Here is a 22,130-nt window from a genome sequence, read left to right on the forward strand (position 1 = left end):
TCCAAACCCCATTCTCCTGCCTTCTCCCCATATCACCTGACACTGCCCACCGAGGAGATTTTTCTTCATGCAAATTCTTTGGAATACTCTAAGAGGAATGTGAAAACTCAGTTGCACAGCATCAAGACAGAGACAGATTTTCTCCCTCATTAGTTATGATTACAGCAGTCAGCATACATGGCACATTTCAACTTTAATTAATACTGTAAAAATGTAAATGCATCACTGAAGAGTGATTATTTGAAGCATCTAATATCACAGCTGCCATGTAGATTCCTCAGATTTCCTTTTTTTTTTTAAACACAAATTGTGAAATATTTTAATGAAATAAAGAACCCAATGGGTTAATTAGAAAATGTGGTCGGGGAAAAGATCAGAAATAATTTTGCATTTGAAATGAGCAAGCGTTTCAAATTATATCCCATTTTGTTGGGTGAATGTTCTTTAACTAAAAGTTTTCTTAGGTTGATTATGAAATTGCATTAAAAAATTATTTATTTGCCATAAAAGTAGCAATTACATTTCCTACTGCCATTAACCTGCTGCAGGAAATCAATAAATGTAAACATCAAAAACCAAAGGATACAGTGCCCTCCATAATGTTTGGGACAAAGACTTATCATTTATTTATTTGCCTCTGTACTCCACAATTTGAGATTTGTATTAGAAAGAAAATCACATGTGGCTAAAGTGCACGTTGTCAGGTTTTAATAAAGGCTATTTTTATACATTTTGGTTTCACCATGTAGAAATTACAGCTGTGTCTATACATAGTTCCCCCATTTCAGGGCACCATCATGTTTGGGACACATGGCTTCACAGGCGTTTGTAATTGTTCAGGTGTGTTTAATGGCCTCCTTAATGCCAGTATAAGAGAGCTCTCAGGACCTTGTCCTTCCTCCAGTCTTTCCATCACTTTTAGAAACTTTTATTGCTGTTTATCAACATGAGGACCAAAGGTGTGCCAATGAAAGTTAAAACAGCCATTATAAGAGTGAGAAACAAGAATAAAACTGTTAGAGACATCAGCCAAATCTTAGGCTTACCAAAATCAACTGTTTGGAACATCATTAAGAAGAAAGAAAGCATTGGTGAGCTTACTAATCGCAAAGGGACTGGCAGGCCAAGGAAGACCTCCACAGCTGATGACAGAAGAATTCTCTCTATAATAAACAAAAATCCCCAAACACCTGTCCGACAGATTAGAAACACTCTTCGAGAGTCAGGTGTGGATTTATCAATGACCACTGTCCGCAGAAGACTTCATGAACAGAAATACAGAGGCTACACTGCAAGATGCAAACCACTGGTTAGCCGCAAAAATAGGATGGCCAGGTTAGTTTGCCAAGAAGTACTTAAAAGAGCAATCACAGTTCCGAACAAAAGGTCTTGTGGACAGATGAGACGAAGATTAACTTATGTCAAAGTAATGGCAAGAGCATAGTATGGAGGAAAGAGGGAACTGCCCAAAGTCCAAAGCATACCACCTCATCTGTGAAACAAGGTTGGGGGGGGGGGGGTGCGTTATGGCCTGGGCATTTATGGCTGCTGAAAGTACTGGCTCATTTATCTTCATTGATGATACAACTGCTGATGGTAGTACCATTATGAATTCTGAAGTGTATAGACACATCCTATCTGCTCAAGTTCAAACAAATGCCTCAAAACCCATTGGCCAGCGGTTCATTCTACAGCAAGAATGATCCCAAACATACAGCTAAAGCAACAAAGGAGTTTTTCAAAGCTAAAAAAAATGGTAAATTCTTGAGTGGCCACGTCAATCACCCGAATTGAGCATGCCTTTTATATGCTGAAGAGAAAGCTGAAGAGGACTAGCCCCCAAAACAAGCATCAGCTAAATATGGCTGCAATACAGGCCTGGCAGAGCATCACCAGAGAAGACACCTGCGACACGGTAGCGCAGTGGTAGAGTTGCTGCCTTACAGCGAATGCAGCGCCGGAGACTCAGGTTCGATCCTGACTACAGGTGCTATACTGTACGGAGTTTGTACGTTCTCCCCTTGACCTGCGTGGGTTTCCTCCGAGATCTTCAGTTTCCTCCCACACTCCAAAGACGTACAGGTTTGTAGATTAATTGGCTGGCCAAATGTTTTTAAAAACATTGTCCCTAGTGGGTGTAGGATAGTGTTAATGTGCGGGGATCGCTGGGCGGCGCGGACCCGGTGGGCCGAAGGGCCTGTTTCTGCGCTGTATCTCTAAATCTAACAAAAATCTAAAAACTGGTGATGTCCATGAATCGCATACTTCAAGCAGTCATTGCATGCAAAGGATATGCAATAAAATACTGAACATGACTATAGATGCTCCTCGACTTACGATGAGGTTACGTTCCGATAAACCTATTGTAAATCTAAAATATTGTACGTCGAAAATGCATTTAATACACCTAACCTACCAAACTTCATAGGCACCTAACCTACCGAACATCATAGCCACCTAACCTACCGAACATCGTAGCCACCTAACCTACCGAACATCGTAGCCACCTAACCTACCGAACATCATAGCCTTACCTAGTCTAACTTAAACATGCTCAGAACACTGGCATTAGCCTACAGTTGGGCAAAATCATCTAACACGCGTGGCTGACTGGGAGCTGCGGTTCGCTGCCGTTGCCCAGCATCACGGGAGAGTATCGTACGGCATATCGCTAGCCCGGGAATAGATCAAAATTCAAAATATGAAGTACGGTTTCTACTGAATGTGTATCGCTTTTGCACATATCGTAAGTTGAAGCATCGTATGTTGAGGAGCATCTGTACTTTCATTTACATGACATTGTTATGTCCTAAACATTATTGTGCCCTGAAATGGTGGAACTATGTATAAACACTGCTGTAATTTCTACATGGTGAAACCAAAACGTATAAAAAAGGCCTTTATTAAAATCTGACAATGTGCACTTTAACCATATGTGATTTTTTTTCTATTACAAATCTCAAAATATGGAGAACAGAGGCAAATAAATAAATGATGGGTCTTTGTCTCAAATATTATGGAGGGCACTGTAGGTCATCAGAGGTTGCTAAGTTTACCGAGATGGATTCTTAGAACCAGATTTGATAAAGAGAACTCGAGGTAAAGGAACCACTTGGAGGTAGTGATCATAATATGATTAGTTTTAATCTGCAATTTGAGAAGGAGAAGGATAAATCGGAAGTGTCAGTGTTGCAGTTGAACAAAGGGGACTATGAAGGCATGAGAGAGGAGCTGGCCAAGGTACACTGGAAAGGGCTCGTAGCAGGATTGACGGTGGAACAGCAATGGCAGGAATTTCTGGGCATAATCCGGAAGACGCAGGATAATTTCATTCCAAAAAGGAAGAAAGATTCTAAGGGGAGTAGGAGGCAACCGTGGCTGATAAGGGAAGTTAGGGATGGAATAAAACTAAAAGAAAAGATGTATAACACAGCAAAGAGTAGCCGGAAGCCAGAGGATTGGAAAACTTTCATAGGACAATAGAAGGTAACAAAACGGGCAATGCGGGCTGAAAAGAAGAAGTACGAGGGGAAGCTGGCCAAGAATATAAAGAAGGACTGTAAAAGTTTCTTTAGAAATGTTAAGAGAAAAAAGCAGCAAAGTCAAATGTGGGTCCCATGAAGGCAGACACGGGTAACAATTATGGGTAACAAGGAAATGGCAGAAGAGTTGAACAGATACTTCGGATCTGTCTTCACTAAGGAAGACACAAACAATCTCCCAGATGTACTGGAGGACAGAGGATCTAGGGGGATGGAGGAACTGAAATAAATTTTCATTAGGCGAGAAATAGTATTGGGTAGAGTAATGGGACTGAAGGATGATAAATCCCCTGGGCCTGATGGTCTGCATCCCAGGGTCCTCAGGGAGGTGACTCTAGAAATAGTGGATGCATTGGTGATCATTTTCCAATGTTCAATAGATTTAGGATCAGTTCCTGTGGATTGGAGGATAGTTAATGTTATCCCACTTTTCAAGAAAGGAGCGAGAGAGAAAACGGGGAATTACAGACCAGTTAGCCTGACTTCGGTGGTGGGAAAGATGCTGGAGTCAATTATTAAAGAGGCAATAACGGTGCATTTGGATAACAGTAAAAGGATGGGTCCAAGTCAGCATGGATTTATGAAAGGGAAATGATGCTTGACTAATCTTCTGGAATTGTTTGAGGATGTGACACGTAAAATGGATGAAGGGGAGCCAGTGGATGTAGTGTATCTAGACTTTCAGAAGGCCTTTGCTAAGGTCCCGCACGGGAGATTGGTGAGCAAAATTAGAGCACATGGTATTGGGGGTAGGGTGTTGACATGGATAGAAAATTGGTTGGCAGACAGCAAGCAAAGAGTAGGAATAAACGGGTCCTTTTCAGAATGGCAGGCAGTGGAGAGTGGAATGCCGCAAGGCTCGGTGCTGGGGCTGCTGCAACTGTTTACCATATATATTAATGATTTGGAAGAGGGAATTAGAAGCAACACTAGCAAGTTTGCGGATGACACAAAGCTGGGTGGCAGTGTAAACTGTGAAGAGGATGTTAGGAGGTTGCAGGGTGACTTGGACAGGTTGAGTGAGTGGGCAGATGCGTGGCAGATGCAGTATAATATAGATAAATGTGAGGTTATCCACTTTGGCGGCAAAAACAAGGAGGCCGATTATTATCTCAATGGAGTTAGGTTAGGTAAGGGGGAGGTGCAGCGAGACCTGGGTGTCCTTGTACACCAGTCACTGAAAGTTGGCGTGCAGGTACAGCAGGCAGTGAAGAAATCTAATGGAATGTTGGCCTTCATAACAAGAGGATTTTAGTATAGGAGTAAAGAGGTTCTTCTGCAATTGTATAGGGCCCTGGTAAGACCACATCTGAAGTATTGTGCACAGTTTTGGTCTCCTAATTTGAGGAAGGGCATCCTTGTAATTGAGGCAGTGCAGCGTAGGTTCACGAGATTGATCCCTGGGATGTCGGGACTGACATATGAGGAACGATTGAAAAGACTGGGCTTGTATTCACTGGAGTTTAGAAGGATGAGAGGGGATCTTATAGAAACATATAAAATTATAAAAGGACTGGACAAGCTAGATGCAGAAAAAATGTTCCCAATGTTGGGCAAGTCCAGAACCAGGGGCACAGTCTTAGAATAAAGGGGAGGCCATTTAAAACTGAGGTAAGAAAAAACTTTTTCACCCAGAGAGTTGTGAATTTGTGGAATTCTCTGTCACAGAGGGAAGTGGAGGCCAAATCACTGGATGGATTTAAGAGAGAGTTAGATAGAGCTCTCGGGGCTGGTGGAATCAAGGGATATGGGGAGAAGGCAGGCACGGGTTATTGATTGGGGACGATCAGCCATGATCACAATGAATGGCGGTGCTGGCTCAAACGGCCGAATGGCCTCCTCCTGTACCTATTTTCTATGTTTCTATGTTAATATGCTCATTTGTTTTTCGCCTTAAGGGAGAAATGCTCACATTGCTATGTACAGACACAGAGAGTAAAGAAATTGGGAGGGGGGAGCTGTGTGGTAGAGTAGAATAGTTTGATTAAATAATACTCCATAAATCATACCTCTGCAATTCCCTGACAGTCTCCACATTGTGCGCGTATACATCAAGTCCTGAAACTGCCACTGTTTCAACAGCTTTTAGATCACCTCTGAAGTCGGGGGTCAGGCATTCTACTATGATTTTGGAATGTCTGCAGAAACATAGGCAACATTACTTCACATGGATGAAAAATAAATTACAGCAATGAATACCTATAATGGATAATCTAGTTACAACAAATTAGCATTAATACTTAAACATTAAATGTTAATTGATATATAGTTGTTAATAAAAGCATTGGCACAAGCTTTTTGTTTTGGGATTGTGAACTAACTACAAAGGCAGACTGTTAGAGAAAACTTCAGAAGATTCTAGACTTCCCGATGAAGACTTTGCCAAAACTGAACGAGTTTGACTCTACTTATTACTCAACCATAAAAACATCTGGATAAAGGAAGTTATCTTGCAGAGTTTTAAAAAACTTAAAAGTAAATGAAACAGTTTCACCTTTCTTTTAACTGCGATACTGTAGCTGCAAAATGTTTTGCTCCACCATCTGAAAGATCTGTGGAAAAGCAGCAGGGCACATAACAAAGTGTGTTTCCGGCACCATGACCTGACTTAGTGCAATAACATTTACGTTTAGTTAAGCAATGCATCAAATAAAAAGCCACTCTAAAATTCACCAGTTCTTGTCCAGCATGTTAACAGAACAATGAGGAAACATCTTGTTCACATATCCCCGGTGACAACCACCTTTGGGCATAGCTCCATTTATATATATAAACATAGCACAAAAAGTAAGGAAATTTGTGTTTGGTAGATTATTTCTTTGTTGTAACAATGCTTCTTGGCAATAAATCTTATACCGTTGGAAAGCCTGTTTATTTCCCTTTTAAATGGTGCCACATTTGTAAGGAACATGCATTTGTGGGATGAGCAGCAGAGCTGAGTATGTGGGTTGCGCCCATGAAAAATCTGCCAAATCTTCTCTGCCAATGCCAAACAGCTTATTCTGCCATTGACTCTTGTTCGGTGTTGTTTGGTGGATTGGATGATTGAAGTCTGAAGAAACAAGACATATTGGCAATTTAACAATTTATTCATTTAATAAACAGGAGCCTCAGTAGCGTGTGGAAGAACCATACACAGCCACAACAGCCTGGCACCTCCTCCTCATGCTGGTCACCAGCCTGGTCACACTGTTGTGGGATGGCATCCCATTCTTCAACCAGCATTTGTCGCAAGTCAGCCAACGTGGTTGTGTTGGTCACTCTGGCGGATCCCACAAGTGTTCAATGGGGTTGAGGTCAGGACTGCTGGCAGGCCATTCCATCCTCTCCACTCCCAAATTCTGGAGGTAGTCTCTGAGAAACCCTGCTCTGTGGGGGCGAGCATTGTCATCTTGGAGGATAGAGTTCGGTCCCAGACTGTGGAGATATGGGATTGCCACTGGTTGCAGAATCTCATCTCGATATCTCTCTGCATTGAGATTGCCTCCAATGATGACAAGCCTCGTTTTTCCAGTGAGGGAGATGCCGCCCCACACCATCACACTGCCTCCACCAAAAGATGTTACTCTATCAGTGCAGCAATCAGCATAGTGTTCTCCGCGTCTTCTCCACACTTTGACCCTATGATCCAACTGCCGTAGGCAGAATCTGGACTCATCGCTGAACATAACGTTCCTCCACATGTTCAGGTTCCAGTGCACGTGTTGCCGACACCAGCGCAAACGGGCCTGACGGTGAAGGGCGGTCATGGCAGGCCTCCTGGCAGCCCTATGAGACCGGAGATCGGCTGCGTGCAGTCTGTTCCGAATTGTCTGGGTGAGGAAACGGTCTTCTTCGGGTGTCGTCTTCTTGGGACGCCCACTTCGCGGCCTGTCTCTGACATCCCCCGTTATATGGAACTTGGCCTTCACTTTGGAGATGGTACTAGGGCTCACTCCAAATAATGCCGCAACTTGGTTTTGCGGAACACCAGCTTGAAGTTGCCCTATCGCACGGGCCCTATCCAGATCAGTCAAACGTGGCATGCCGATTCTTGGAGCAGACACCTACTGACCACTGTAGCAGGGCCCATGCTCACAGATGCTGCCAATCAGGTGCCAATCAGGTGCCAATCAGGCACCTGATTGTCAGCACCTGGGGGTACCAGAAGCTCAAAACATGAGTCAATAGCAACAGCAGAATAAGCTGTTTGGCATTGGCAGAGAAGATTTGGCATATTTTTCATGGGCGCAACCCATATACTCAGCTCTGCTGCTCATCCCACAAATGCATGTTCCTTACAAATGTGGCACCATTTAAAAGGGAAATAAACAGGCTTTCCAATGGCAGAAGATTTATTGCCAAGAAGCATTGTTACAACAAAGAAATAATCTACCAAACACAAATTTCCTTACTTTTTGTGCTATGTTTATATATAATATATATATATATATATACATATACACACACACATAATATATATATATATATTATATATAAACATAGCACAAAAAGTAAGGAAATTTGTGTTTGGTAGATTATTTCTTTGTTGTAACAATGCTTCTTGGCAATAAATCTTCTGCCATTGGAAAGCCTGTTTATATATATATATATATATATATATATATACATATATATCTATCTATTTATTTATAAACACAAATAGTTGAGCTTTCAAAAATTGGTTATCGAGCAGCACTTCAATCAATTCATGTAAATGTTCTTAACAAGTTAAGCACATTGGCCATCGGAACACAGGATAACTCACTTGCTGGTAATGTGGAAAAATGAGGATGAAGAACAAAACCCACAATAGCCTGAAAAGATCAATGGCGTCTTCAATATTTATCTAGTGTAAAATCCTCAGTGCTGGGATTTTCCATTTGAAGCATTGTGTGATGCCCTACTGCAGTTCCCGCAGGGTATAGCAGTGACTGGTTTGAATGTGAGACTAAAGCAACTGCACAGGACAAAGAATTGGCTCTATTTTATGTTTTGTTTCAGCATTCTGAGAATTTATGATGTCTCCATTTTGGCTGCTTATGTTTCCTTTTGCCCAGATCCTAACCGGATATCTAATTACACACCATGGCATTAGAAGTACTGGTGGTATCACATAAAATGACCCAAGAAACCATCACTTTTTTTTTGCAATAAAATCAAAATAAAAGAAAAAATAAACATTTTAATGTATCCCATACTCTGAGGGAGAATTTAAACCTATGAAAAAGATTCATGTAATGGCTAAAATTCTTTATTATCTCTTGCCAAATAATATTAACTGCACTCTTGTTGCTATATTTGTTTTGTTGTTCCTAAACATTGAGAAGTTCTTTGTCTTAGCAAAAGGAATAAAGTAGCATCTGTTGAAAAATCACAGTTTTAGTTTCAGTCTTGTGTAGTGTCACCAGAGGGGCCATAATTGTAAAGGCAAGAAGACACTAATTGGTGTTATCTACAGACCCCCAAATAGTAGCTCGGATGTAGGGTGTAAGTTGCAGCAGGGGTTAACACTGGCATATAAGAAAGGTAATGCCACTGTGGTGATGGGTGATTTCAATATGCAGGTAGACTGGGAAAATCAGGTTGGTTCTGGACCCCAAGAAAGAGAGTTTGTAGAGTGCTCCGAGATGGATTCTTAGAGCAGCTTGTAATGGAGCCTACCAGAGAAAAGGCAATTCTGGATTTAGTGTTATAGACAATAGACAATAGGTGCAGGAGTAGGCCATTCAGCCCTTCGAGCCAGCACCGCCATTCAATGCGATCATGGTTGATCACTCTCAATCAGTACCCCGTTCCTGCCTTCACCCCATACCCCCTCACTCCGCTATCCTTAAGAGCTCTATCCAGCTCTCTCTTGAAACCATCCAACGAACTGGCCTCCACTGCCTTCTGAGGCAGAGAATTCCACACCTTCACCACTCTCTGACTGAAAAAGTTCTTCCTCATCTCCGTTCTAAATGGCCTACCCCTTATTCTTAAACTGTGGCCCCTTGTTCTGGACTCCCCCAACATTGGGAACATGTTTCCTGCCTCTAATGTGTCCAATCCCCTAATTATCTTATATGTTTCAATAAGATCCCCCCTCATCCTTCTAAATTCCAGTGTATACAAGCCTAATTGCTCCAGCCTTTCAACATACGACAGTCCCGCCATTCCGGGAATTAACCTAGTGAACCTACACTGCACGCCCTCAATAGCAAGAATATCCAATGAACCAGATTTGATAAGAGAACTCGAGGTAAAGGAGCCTCTTGGAGGTAGTGACCATAATATGATTAGTTTTAATCTGCAATTTGAGGAGAAGGTTAAATCGGAAGTGTCAATGTTGCAGTTGAACAAAGGGGACTATGAAGGCATGAGAGAGGAGCTGGCCAAGGTCGACTGGAAAGGGATCCTAGCAGGAATGATGGTGGAACAGCAATGGCAGGAATTTCTGGGCATAATCCGGAAGACACAGGATCATTTCATTCCAAAGAGGAAGAAAGATTCTAAGGGGAGTAGGAAGCAACCGTGGCTGACAAGGGAAGTTAGGGATGGAATAAAACTAAAAGAAAAGATGTAATAACACAGCAAAGAGTACCGGGAAGCCAGAGGATTGGGAAACTTTCAAAGGACAACAGAAGGTAACAAAACGGCCAATACGGGCTGAAAAGATGAAGTATGAGGGGAAGCTGGCCAAGAATATAAAGAAGGACAGTAAAAGCTTCTTTAGATATGTTAAGAGATAAAGAGTAGCAAAGTCAAATGTGGGTCCCTTGAAGACAGACACGGTGTGAAATTATTATGGGTAACAAGGAAATGGCAGAAGAGTTGAACAGGTACTTCGGATCTGTCTTCATGAAGGAAGACACAAACAATCTCCCAGATGTACTAGAGGACAGAGGGTCTAGTGGGGTGGAGGAACTGAAAGAAATTTGCATTAGGCGAGAAATAGTATTGGATAGATTAATGGGACTGAAGAATGATAAATCCCCTGGGCCTGATGGTCCCAGGGTCCTCAGGGAGGTGGCTCTAGAAATAGTGGACGCATTGGTGATCATTTTCCAATGTTCAATAGATTCAGGATCAGTTCCTGTGGATTGGAGGATAGCTAATGTTATCCCACTTTTCAAGAAAGGAGCGAGAGAGAAAATGGGGAATTACAGACCAGTTAGCCTGACTTCGGTGGTGGGAAAGATGCTGGAGTCAATTATTAAAGAGGCAATAACGGTGCATTTGGATGTGACAAGTAAAATGGATGAAGGGGAGCCAATGGATGTAGTGTATCCAGACTTTCAGAAAGCCTTTGATAAGGTCCCACATGGGAGATTGGTGAGTAAAATTTGGTCACATGGTATTGGGGGTAGGGTGTTGACATGGATAGAAAATTGGTTGGCAGACAGGAAGCAAAGAGTAGGAGTAAACAGGTCCTTTTCAGAATGGCAGGCAGTGGCGAGTGGAATGCCGCAAGGCTCGGTGTTGTGGCCGCAACTGTTTTTCCCTGATTTCCCTGCCCACAATTTAATATTTGTCATAACATGGTATTATTGTGTAGAATAACAGCAAACCAACATCTATTCCAAATTCCCCACAATAAAAAAAATAAACAATGAACTATCAATTTTTAGGCAACTCACCATCTCTGTCCACGGAAGTCAGCACAACATAGTCAAGGCCCCACTCTGCTATTGCATTTGCTGTGTTGATGGGCTCATTGGGATCCAAAGGTGGAGGCTTGCGACTGGTTTTTACTGAACAGAACCTGCAGCCTCGTGTGCAGGTGTCACCCATTAACTATCAAGGGGAAGCAATACACAGAAAGTGGAAACATGCAACTTTCATTTTATTTATCAAAGTGGACTCTTGAAAGCTTTGAATTGCATCGCAAGTAAAGTATCAAAAGTATATTTAATTACAAATCTCTATTTACCCTGACAAATCAACACATTTTATGAACTCAGAAAATACTTTGAAATACATAAATTCAGTATATAGCTGTTGGATAGCTGTTGGATAGTTAAACACCAGAATAAATCAGCAACACATTTGCCTATTCTTTAGTAGGGCAGCATCATAAGACTACATGACTTAAACAGGATATCATTTTAAGCTCTACTAATGGTTAAAGGGGTAAGTGCAATAATAACCAATCTGTTTAGTCATCGTATTCATGGGGAGGCATGTAGGATAGAATCACAGCAGCAGGAAAGAAACCAGCCACTCAGTCCCACTAAAGTGTATTTGATATACGGGGATCTTGGAGGATCAGATTCAGCTATGTTACTATCATACTCGAAAACATCTTATTACATTGGAGTCATATGGATGAGGCAAATGAAGTGTTCAATACAAAACTATTAGCTACCACTGAGGTGAAATTATATTCAGGGGCGGCACAGTGGTGCAGCGGTAGAGTTGCTGCCTTACAGCGCCAGAGACCCGGGTCGATCCTGACTACGGGTGCTGTCTGTACGGAGTTTGTACGTTCTCCCCTTGACCGTGTAGGTTTTCTCCAGGAGCTCCAGTTTCCTCCCACACTCCAAAGATGTACATCTTTTGTAGGTTAGACATAAAACGCTGGAGTATCTCAGCGGGTCAGACAGCATCTCTGGAGAAAATGTAGAGGTGACATTTCGGGTCGAGACCCTCTAGTGTTAGTTTACAGGGTGATCACTGGTCGGCATGGATCCAGTGTGCTGAGGGGTCTGTGGTCTGTTTCCATGCAGTATCTCTAGAACTAAAATTACATATTAACGGAGGGCCCAGCAGGAAAAGAGTACAAGACAAAAACTTTCCAATATAAATCTTTTAAGAAATGTTAACAGTAGGAAACCTCTGGACAGAAACTTCAAATTAAAGGCCAGTGATTAGAGAAAACCATAATTGAAATTTGCACTCAAGTCTGTTTGATGCTTACTTAAAAAGAATGGAGAGAGAGACCATTCTCAGTGTTTGTCTAAGCTATTAACGTGATGTTGGTCTAAAATTCCTGAATTGCCTGCATAACTATTTGTTTAAATCATGTTTGTATTCCCGTCTGAAGCAAAGTATCCAATGATGAGGTATTTAAGAGATATTTCAATGGTTAAAACAGTCTGAAAGCTGGAATGGTGGAGTAGAAGACCCACAACTAAGTATGCCTCGACATTGCTTTACTACACTTTAACAGTATTAAATCAGCATTGTGCATCCTAACGCTGCTTTGACATCTCATACCATTTTTAACGAAAGCGTTGTATTGTCAGGTCTCATAACCTCAAGTTGCCAGTTTCAGCATGCACTGCTCTACTAATAATCTGCAACTCACCGTCAAATGTGCAATCTTGATAGCAAGCTTTTAAGAGAATATACAAACATTACAAACAGAACTCCATCAGCTACTGGAGAGTGCTTCTGCTTAAAGAATGAATGTTGTTCATTCTTAGATACATTATGAAGGAATGGAGGAAAATCGTCTACGTGCAGGCAGGGGATTAGTTTAATTTGGCATCATGGTCAGCAGAAATCATGAGCCAAAGGACCTGTTCCTGTGCTGTTCAAGATTCTAAAAAGGTGCCTTGATAGAGGACAGTGGTGGATCTCTTTTTTCCAAACCTTTCCAGTGAGAAGGGGAAGCAACAATTCAACTTTATTGAGCAAACACAAGATTTTCTTTCATGACAAATTAATGCATCTCACCATAATAGTGGCTGTGGCTGTGCCTTTTTCTCCTCCCCAGCATTCTCCAATATTTGGACATCTTGCCTCTTCACATACCTAAAAGCAGGAAACTGATCTAATAACATGGACAATATGCACAAGTAAATAATCACCCACTAAGGAGCTACAAACTCAAATTGCTCAAGTTTGTATCAAAAACCTGAAATAAGTTTGAAAATGAATACCAGTTAATCACTCAGTCCCAAAACTGGGTCAGTGATAATTTATTTAACAAGAGGGACAATTATTCAGATGATTGCTTTCATTCCACCCTACTATCCCCATCCAAATTTCTGAAAAGCAGTATTTGCACATCTTTGGTGATTATGTGCAAGGTTCAGGGTAACAAGAAGAGAAATTAGACAAGAACAGATCAAAATTCAATGTCTGCAAGTAGTTGAGGCAATCAGTTGGTAGGTATATGGTAATAGGGGTGAAAACAATTGTGTGGGAGTTAAATGTAGAAAGGATAAGGTTTAGCAATAGTTCCAATAGATAAACTGCTAATTGCATAGAACTATAAAGAAGTTGAAGGACACACTGGTGCAGCTTGGTTCTATTAACTAAGAAAGAAACTGGGTACATTGCTGGAGTAGAGAAAACCGTATTCTGTGGCAAAAGATCCATCTATATACTAAAACTCTCGTTTGTTATCTTGTTTGTGACTGAACTTCAGCCAAAACGGTACACGATAACGCGACAATTTTAGGCCCACCTTACTCACCGTCTTCACTTTAATGGTAAAAATGGTAGTTTTATTGAAATTGGTGTTATATTTTACGTTATTCACATTTTAAAGTTTAAATCTATCACCTAGGGAGGGAGGAAGGGGGGGAGGGGGAGGGGGGGCTGGAGGGGAGGGAGGGAGTGGGGGAGGAGGGAGGATAAGGAGGTTGAGGGGGATGGAGTTGGGGGGAGGAGAGGAGGGGGAGTGGGAGGGGGAGAGGAGGGGGAGTGGGAGGGGGAGAGGAGGGGGAGAGGAGGGAGTGCTGCACCAATGCAGGAGAGGTTTGGGCCCAACGGGTCCACTTGGTCTAGTTATTTTATAAAACTCCTGTACTTCAATTTGTAAATAATGGTGCTCTTGATTTATATATGCAGGACTCCCTAGGTTCTAGAAGACCTGACTTATGGAAATATAACTTTAAATTTATGAAACAATTTGAGTAAAGAATATTTTAATATAGGAAAGTTAATTATAGAAATACAAACTAGTTATATAATGTATTATCAACCGGATATGTTCCATGGTTTAATTATGGGTAGTGTTGGGGTGAACATAGATAATTGATGAAACAAAATTATAGAAAATTTATTCATGTGGGTAGCTACTTAAAATGAGTAACAGCACGGAGCAACACTGAAAAATAACAAAGTTGTGTATCAGGAGGCTCAACTATTTCAGGCTAATGTTGTGAAAAATATTTTGTTTCTCACTCATGAAAAAAATCAGTTTAGCCACAGCTCTCAGGAATGGAACCCTTATGTAACTCAGGGAGTGTCTGTACAAGATACATCAACACAGCCTCTAGGCAAGTACTTACAGTGTGCAGATTCAAATTCCGAAGAGTATTTTTCAATTTATTATAATTTTTCCCAAGAGGAATCTCTGTCTTTAACCATGGAGGCAATCGTAATCTAGAAATTTGAATAAAATTACAAATCACATCATTTCAATAGTTCTTTTTCTTTGAAAATGAGCTCTGCACTGTGCTGCAGAATCAAACATAGGTTCATTAGTAACTTGCAATCACTGTTCAGAGGTCTTCAATAAGGATGGAAATATCAAAGGCAAGCTACAGTACAGTCAATGTAGGGCAACAGGCTTTCAAAAGCACCTTGCATTCTTTTCTATCCACTACTGGTCACACAAACCTCTCTTCCACTTGACACCAAGAAACGACTGAGTACACTGCATATAGTGGAGGCTCTGGGGCTTCTGGATCAATACCAATTGTGCTCTAGCCTGGCTGTTCCAGCCTGGTTAAAATATTGACACCTACCCAATGTGGAATATTGTCCAGTTTGTCCCGTTTATAGCAAATAGGAAAAATCCAGCTCAGCTAGTTATTCCCCAATCAAACTTCTCCCAATCATCAGTAATGTAATGGAAGATGTCATCAACAGTGCACTCAAGCACCACTTGCATTCCAGTAACCTGCTCACAAATAATCAGTTTGCCAGCAAAACCTAAAACCTCAGACCTCATCATAACCTTGAACCAAATATGAATCAAAAATAACTCCAGAGGCAAGGCAGGAGTATCTGAAATTGATATGCAGGCAGCATTTGACAAACAGATCATGGAAGCCTGGTAAAATTGATATCAATGTACATCAAGGGGAAAGCACACCAATAGTTGGAGTCATACCCTGCGCAAAGCAAGATGACTGTGATTATTGGAGATTGATCATCCCAGCCTCACGACATTGTTGTGGGAGTTCAACAAGGGCAGTAGCTTAAGCCCAATAGGTTTTAGTTGCTTCATCAATTACCTTATTTCCATCTTAAGGACCAAAGTGGGGATGTTTACTGATGTATGCATGATTACCCAGCAAATGAAGGAGTCTATGTTATGCAGCAAGGTGTAGACACCTTTCAGGCCTGTGCTAATAAATGGCAAATGACATTGCTATCACAAAAGTGCCAGGTAATGCAACTCCACCACTTATCCTTGACACTCAGTGGCACTGCCATCTCAGAGTCCTTCACTATCTACACCTTAAAGGTCACCACTGATCAGAAACAAAATGAACAGTCATATGAATGTACAAGAGCAAGATAGACGCTGGGTTACCCTGTGGTGAGATACTCATCTTCCAATTGCCCTCAGGGCATTTCCCCCATCTATAAGTCTGGAGTGTGATGGCAAACTCTCCAACTGCCCAGCTAAATGCATTACCAAAAACTCTTAGGAAACTCAAAACCATTAAGGCCAGAACAACCCACTTGTTTCGCAATGTGTCAACTACCCAAAACATTAATTCCTTCCATCACCAATGCACAGTGGTTTCAGTGTATATCATCTATAAAATGTACTGTAGTCACTACTCTGACAACGAGGATAAGAGCTCCAGGAGCCTGGAAACACCATCAAGCCTCCTTGGTTCCCCTCCTAGTCACTGACCATCCTGGTTGGGAAATACATTGTTCGTCTTTCATCATTGCTGGGTTAAAATGCTTCACCAGAAGGACTGCAGCAGTTCAAGAAAGCAGCTGTCTACCATCTTATTAAAGACATTTAGAGATAGACCTGCCAGTATTGCCCAAAACACCCAAAAAGCAATGAGTAAAAAACATAAAATGCTTAGGATAAAAAAGATATCCACTCTCTACAGTCAAAATGGCCAATGCTTTATCTTGAGATTATTCAGGATTCTCCAGTCACAAAAGCCTCTTGGTATCAACATTGTTAATCCATCTCAAAATCTGAATGATATTACTATTAATTTAACATATTTTCATTTCATTTTTTATTTCAGCTTTTTCCAACTTGCCTTAGATTTAGTGTGTTTTAACAACAGTATCATCCCTACTAAACTCTGCTTTGTTCCTCTGCCATTCTGTCTAGAATTGCACAAATTGCTACTTTTCCTTGATCTATTCTGTCAAATCAATAGGATATTAATACATTTTTAAAAAGGGGATCAAAGTGCTTCAGAATTTAGAGGAATAATGGACAAGGTAAGGGGACAACCATAAATCCCATTGATTGGATGGTGGATTCTTGCTTATATAATCTTCAGTGGAAATTAGTTGAGGTCTAACCAAAAGATGGTCAGGCTTAAGGGACTAAACATCTACTCCAGCCTTCTCCTACATTATGTGTTCCCTCCACTCCTGTTAATTCTATTTCTAAAAGATTGGCACAGGCAATGGCTAGGATTTTACAAATACACATACACAAACTTCCTATGGGTTTTTGTCCTAAGCTTGTGTTGATTGGAAATACACTTTCACATGACACCATTCACAGAGCAACTGAGTGTTTTTAAGAGGGCAAGGAACTGTGTCTTTCGTTAAGTGATGAAACAGAAGAATTCTTAATGAGCAAAGCAATACAAACAACTAAGTTGGAAAAGTTAATTCAATGCCATAATTAAGTCCTGAAAGCCAGAGATTAAAAAAAGAGAACAAAAATGTTTTTTTAAGTATTTTAAAATCACTAACAATTAAAATTTGAGGAAATAACATTCTATATATTTAAACATATCTGCTAAGTGCCAGAGTGCTGGCAGCAATAAGAGATCAATCCATTAAAATTCATACAAGGTGAGACAAATCCCAGCATTTTTATTCTGGCAAGTTGGTTGTCATTTTGATTGAGAAATAGGACAATTTCACATTTGCAGAAACAAAGAACTGCAGATGCTGGTTTCTACCAAAGATAGACACAAAGTGCTGGGGTAATGCAACATAATGGATGCTACATGAACCACTCCGTATCTCCATAGCTTTCTACGTTTGTGTTTTTATTTAAATTGATGCTTAGACTTGTACCTTTCTCCCTTTGGGCGTTTCAGAGTGCCTTTGTATTCTTCCCATGTTTTCTTGTCCGATAATTCACCGGATATAAATTCCCGCAGATCAGGACCCTCTTCTAGAAGTTGTTTCTTTTTATTTGGCAGTGTACTGAAAGTCTTTAGCTGACTGCAGAGAAGGCGAGCATAAACCTAAAATATTTTGCACAACATCAGGGTAAAGTTCACATTGATAAAGATTTCAAAGATTGATGAAATGCAAGGAACATGACAATAGTGCACAAAGTGCATTTTATTTTACACAATACATTAATACAGAATACAGGTCCTGTAGTCTTGATGAGCTTGAGATTGGCCGCCACCCCCGGCGGCGCCATATTTTCGGGGGACGAGGGGACGGGACTTCCGGTGAGGATTTCAAGTGCACTCTCATAATTTTGTCCAGATTAAATGAGGAACCAGACCACCATTTGCCGGAAAATGAATGATGGACCTGTACTGCCATTACCCACATAATAAGAAACAACTCAGCAAAGTGCTACGCCCAACACAGTCTATCATGGAGTCAACCTAATCCATTATATTTTCTGAGAAAAGGGCCAATGAAGGCCTTCCCTGTTCATCTGGCAGAAACGAGATTGAAAAAACATCCAGTCATCACAGAAAGCAAGGTAGCAAATTTATTTCATTTATAGAGCTAATGTTTTTATGTCTGATCTTTAACTATCGAGCCAAGTCGACCCTGTGAGAAATAATCCAATAATCAGAAATGTTTGGGATTGTTCATTCAAAATTTGAGAATACTGAAGTAAATTAATTTCTGGTGAGCCATCAGACAAGTTCTGCAGGGAGTTCACACTCACTGAGATGGATGTCCAATCCGTACCTCAAAGTACCAATCACTTACAGAAATAAATATTTGAAGAGCAGTCTGGAACATCAAAGTGTTCATACTTCCACCAGATTCATCTAGTTCACTTATCATTCAGGAACAGCCCAGATATATCTACCTAGGATAAGATATTACTCAAAGAATGTTAATCAAAATGGTAGATGCTGGAAATCTGAAATATAATTAGAAAATGCCCCTATATACTGAAGGGTTAACTCTGTTCCTCTCAGCAAATATGCTGCCTGACCTAATGAGCTTTTTCTGTTTTTAATTCAGGACATTGGTGGGTGAAGACAGAATGTACGATAATGATTGAATTGCGGAGTGAACTTGATGGGTCGAATTCTGCTCCTATCACTTGTAAACTTATGATAAGGAAACGGCCTCTCTTCAGAATACAGAAAAAGCTCCCCTAAGCTGAGAAACCAAATGAACGTTGACCTCACATCCGAGCAACATTGCAAGTCTACTTTGCGTGGTACAGAAAGTGCAAAAGATTTAATTACTCCAGTCTGGTACAACACGAGGAACACCTGGATGACTGTAGCAATGAATGACTGTAGCAATCACTTCACTTGCAAGACATCAATAGCAATGTCACATTATTGTTCTGGAATGCAAGCAGTGACTGGTTCAGTGACTGTTATTGATTACTGGTACGCCAATGAAGATAAGAATAAAGATTTGGGGGGCAGAGTTGCTAAATCTCTTCACTGTCAAATGGCCCCATAGCAGAAGCGTCCACGTCGCGGGGCTGGAAACTGGAAGTGTCCTGAGTGAATTCTGCTACCACCATCGTCTACTGTACAAGTGATGGCTCCTACTGATTGTCGCCACAAGCTTGCACCCTTTTGAGGGCAGATGACGACAGTGATGTAACATTTGAAACATAGATGATGGACTCGAAAGAAGACTGTCAAATGGTCCCAATGTATTTTCATAACATTATTAGTTCTTCTACCGGCTATAAACTATGATCCTAAATTTTAAAAATCAGTCCCAACTGAATATAAACTCCTATCATATCTTGCTTTCCCTTATAGTGACTGCACATTGCTTGATGCTCCCTAATCTCCACTCTCACTCACCCTGTTCCAAATATTCCTAGTTTCTCCGTCCCCAATCTCCAGGTAATCCTGATCTCTCCCTATCCCAACATCACAGCTCCATGATCCGACTTCACTCCGGAGACGTGTTTGGGGTTTGCACACCCAAGGCGAGTCAGGTTGCTCCCGGCTACCTCCCTCTGTGGTGAAGTTCAACCCCCTGACGTCCTCCAGCCCATGCCATTCCCCCCCATCGCTGGTTTATTAACACCCCAGTGTTCCCCGACAATCCCCTCCCTCCTTCCCGTTTCTCCCATCCCGCCGTGCCCTCCTCCCGCTGCCGCCGGTCCAGCTCCCGGCTGGGGCCTCTCACCTGTGCCAGTCGCGGGCGGCCGAGCAGCAACCGCTTCATGTCCGTGGCTAGCGGAGTGACGGGGCCCTGCGGCCGGCGACACCTCCAGCGACAGCGCCGCCCTCTGCACCTCCAGCGACACACTCTGCACCTCCAGCGACAGTGCCGCCCTCTGCACCTCCAGCGACAGCGCCGCCCTCTGCACCTCCAGCGACAGCGCCGCCCTCTGCACCTCCAGCGACAGCGCCGCCCTCTGCACCTCCAGCGACAGCGCCGCCCCTGCACCTCCAGCAACAGCGCCGCCCTCTGCACCCGACAGCGACAGCGACAGCGACAGCGCCGCCCCCTGCACCTCCAGCGACAGCGCCGCCCCCCTGCACCTCCTGCGACAGCACCACCCTCTGCACCTCCAGCGACAGCGCCGCCCCCTGCACCTCCAGCGACAGCACCACCCTCTGCACCCGACAGCGACAGCGACGACAGCTCCGTCCTTTGCTGTCTCCAGCAAAGATTATCTTTGGTCTCCAGCGACAACCCTGTTCACAAGCCATCGACACACAACAAGTTGCAGGGCGATCAATGACAATGACACCCTCTGACGCTGGGGACAGCAACAGCCGGCAGGAAATTCAGGAGAGGATTAACCGGAGAAGTTCGAGATCCATGGATTGGAAGGAAGGTCCACCGAGCCTCAGAAGAAAAGAGCGCTGGCCGAGGAGCAGCCTCTTCATGTCTGCTGTCGGTGCACTGACAGGGCAAACAACCAGCGGTGCTCCTAGTATGAGAAGGTGTAGGCTGAAGACTGTGCATAGTCTGTGTAGGCACAGAAAACTCAGGAGCTTAACATGGACAGTGGATGGAAGGAGCACAGGGGGGCCCGCAACTCACTGACAGTCATTACTTCTTACAATTGTTGTAGGGTCTCCACCCAATCACAGATTTGTGCTCCTCCTCTCTTCTCTGCAACCACTGTTCAATTCACCTTTGCCCCATTGAGGACATTGGATATCGTCTAAGGAACTGTTCCGTTACAATGGTGAGAACTATATTCTGCACTCTGTATATTCCCCTTTGCTCTACCTATTATACTTCATCTATGTATGGTATATCTATAGCTTTTCACTGTATAGTTTAGTTTAGTTTATTGTCACGTGTACCGAAGTACAGTGAAGAGCTTTCTTGTTGCGTGTTATCCAGTCAGCGGAAATACTATACATGATTGCAATCAAGCGTCTACAGTGTACAGATACAGGATAAAGGGAATAATGTTTGGTGCAAAATAAAGTCCAGTAAAGTCCAATTAAAGATAGTTTGAGGGTATCCACTATACAGTATCTCAATACATGTGACAGTAACAATAAACCTCAACCCAAACCTGGTTATTCATGAGTAAATATCATTTTATGGTGCAGTTGGCAGGTCAGCTGAATCTAGAAGCTGCTTTTCCAACACTCCCAGCTCATTGCAGGTTATTTTCCTACATTTCAACAAATCCTTCATATTTTCATACACAAAAGCTTCATATTTTCTGTTGTGATGTGGACATGTCAGTTGATCTTTGGTTGAGGACAATTGACATTTAGTGATAGCAAGAAGTTGAAGTATCAAAGCTGCAGAACGATAGAAAATATATGATGCAGAAAGAGGCCATTCACTCCATCATGTTCTTACCAGTAAAAAAAGTTACCCAACATAATTCAAGAACTAAGTCAATTGCAATGCAGATCACGAGTTTTCAAGTACATATCCCAGCTTGTATTTTCCAGTCTTTGTAAACCTTTGTTACACCTTAGAATGTGATGGATTTACCTTTGATCCTCTATACCCAGCTCAATCTGTTCTGGTGGATTTAATTTAGATGGGAAACGCAATAGGGGAAGTGGGGTAGAGTGCAAATATAAATATGGCCACTTCACTATAATCAGTTTTATTTGAAAAGTTTCAGACTAGGCAGCATAACGTGTACCCTTTCACGGTAAATTCCTGCAGCAATGCCCCTCCAAAGATTGGCAAAATTGAATTCCTGCACATACCTCTACATCAAGAGAAGTGATGTATCATGCCTCTGATTCAGGAGTGGTAATAGGTTTAGTCAAGGCAAACAAGACAAATGAATGCCCGATAGAGGAAAACAAAATACTCAGAAGCAGAATGGAT

General features: G+C 42.0%; 1 protein-coding gene across 1 annotated transcript in view; it reads right to left on the reverse strand.

The window, feature by feature from the left end:
- The window catches only part of lias (lipoic acid synthetase), a 34,253-nt gene extending 14,117 nt beyond the window's left edge, over positions 1-20,136 (reverse strand). The window contains exons 1-7 of the mRNA XM_078399693.1: positions 19,995-20,136; positions 17,703-17,875; positions 14,747-14,840; positions 13,182-13,259; positions 11,141-11,297; positions 6,037-6,094; positions 5,552-5,680 (exon numbers count right to left, since the gene is read on the reverse strand). Of these exons, the coding sequence (XP_078255819.1) occupies positions 5,552-5,680; positions 6,037-6,094; positions 11,141-11,297; positions 13,182-13,259; positions 14,747-14,840; positions 17,703-17,875; positions 19,995-20,033 (728 nt within the window). The 5' untranslated portion in view covers positions 20,034-20,136. The remainder of the gene's footprint in view (positions 1-5,551; positions 5,681-6,036; positions 6,095-11,140; positions 11,298-13,181; positions 13,260-14,746; positions 14,841-17,702; positions 17,876-19,994) is intronic.
- Positions 20,137-22,130: the final 1,994 nt, after the last annotated feature.

Source organism: Rhinoraja longicauda, chromosome 1 (genome assembly GCF_053455715.1).
Source record: "Rhinoraja longicauda isolate Sanriku21f chromosome 1, sRhiLon1.1, whole genome shotgun sequence".
Taxonomy (NCBI): Eukaryota; Metazoa; Chordata; class Chondrichthyes; order Rajiformes; family Arhynchobatidae; genus Rhinoraja; species Rhinoraja longicauda.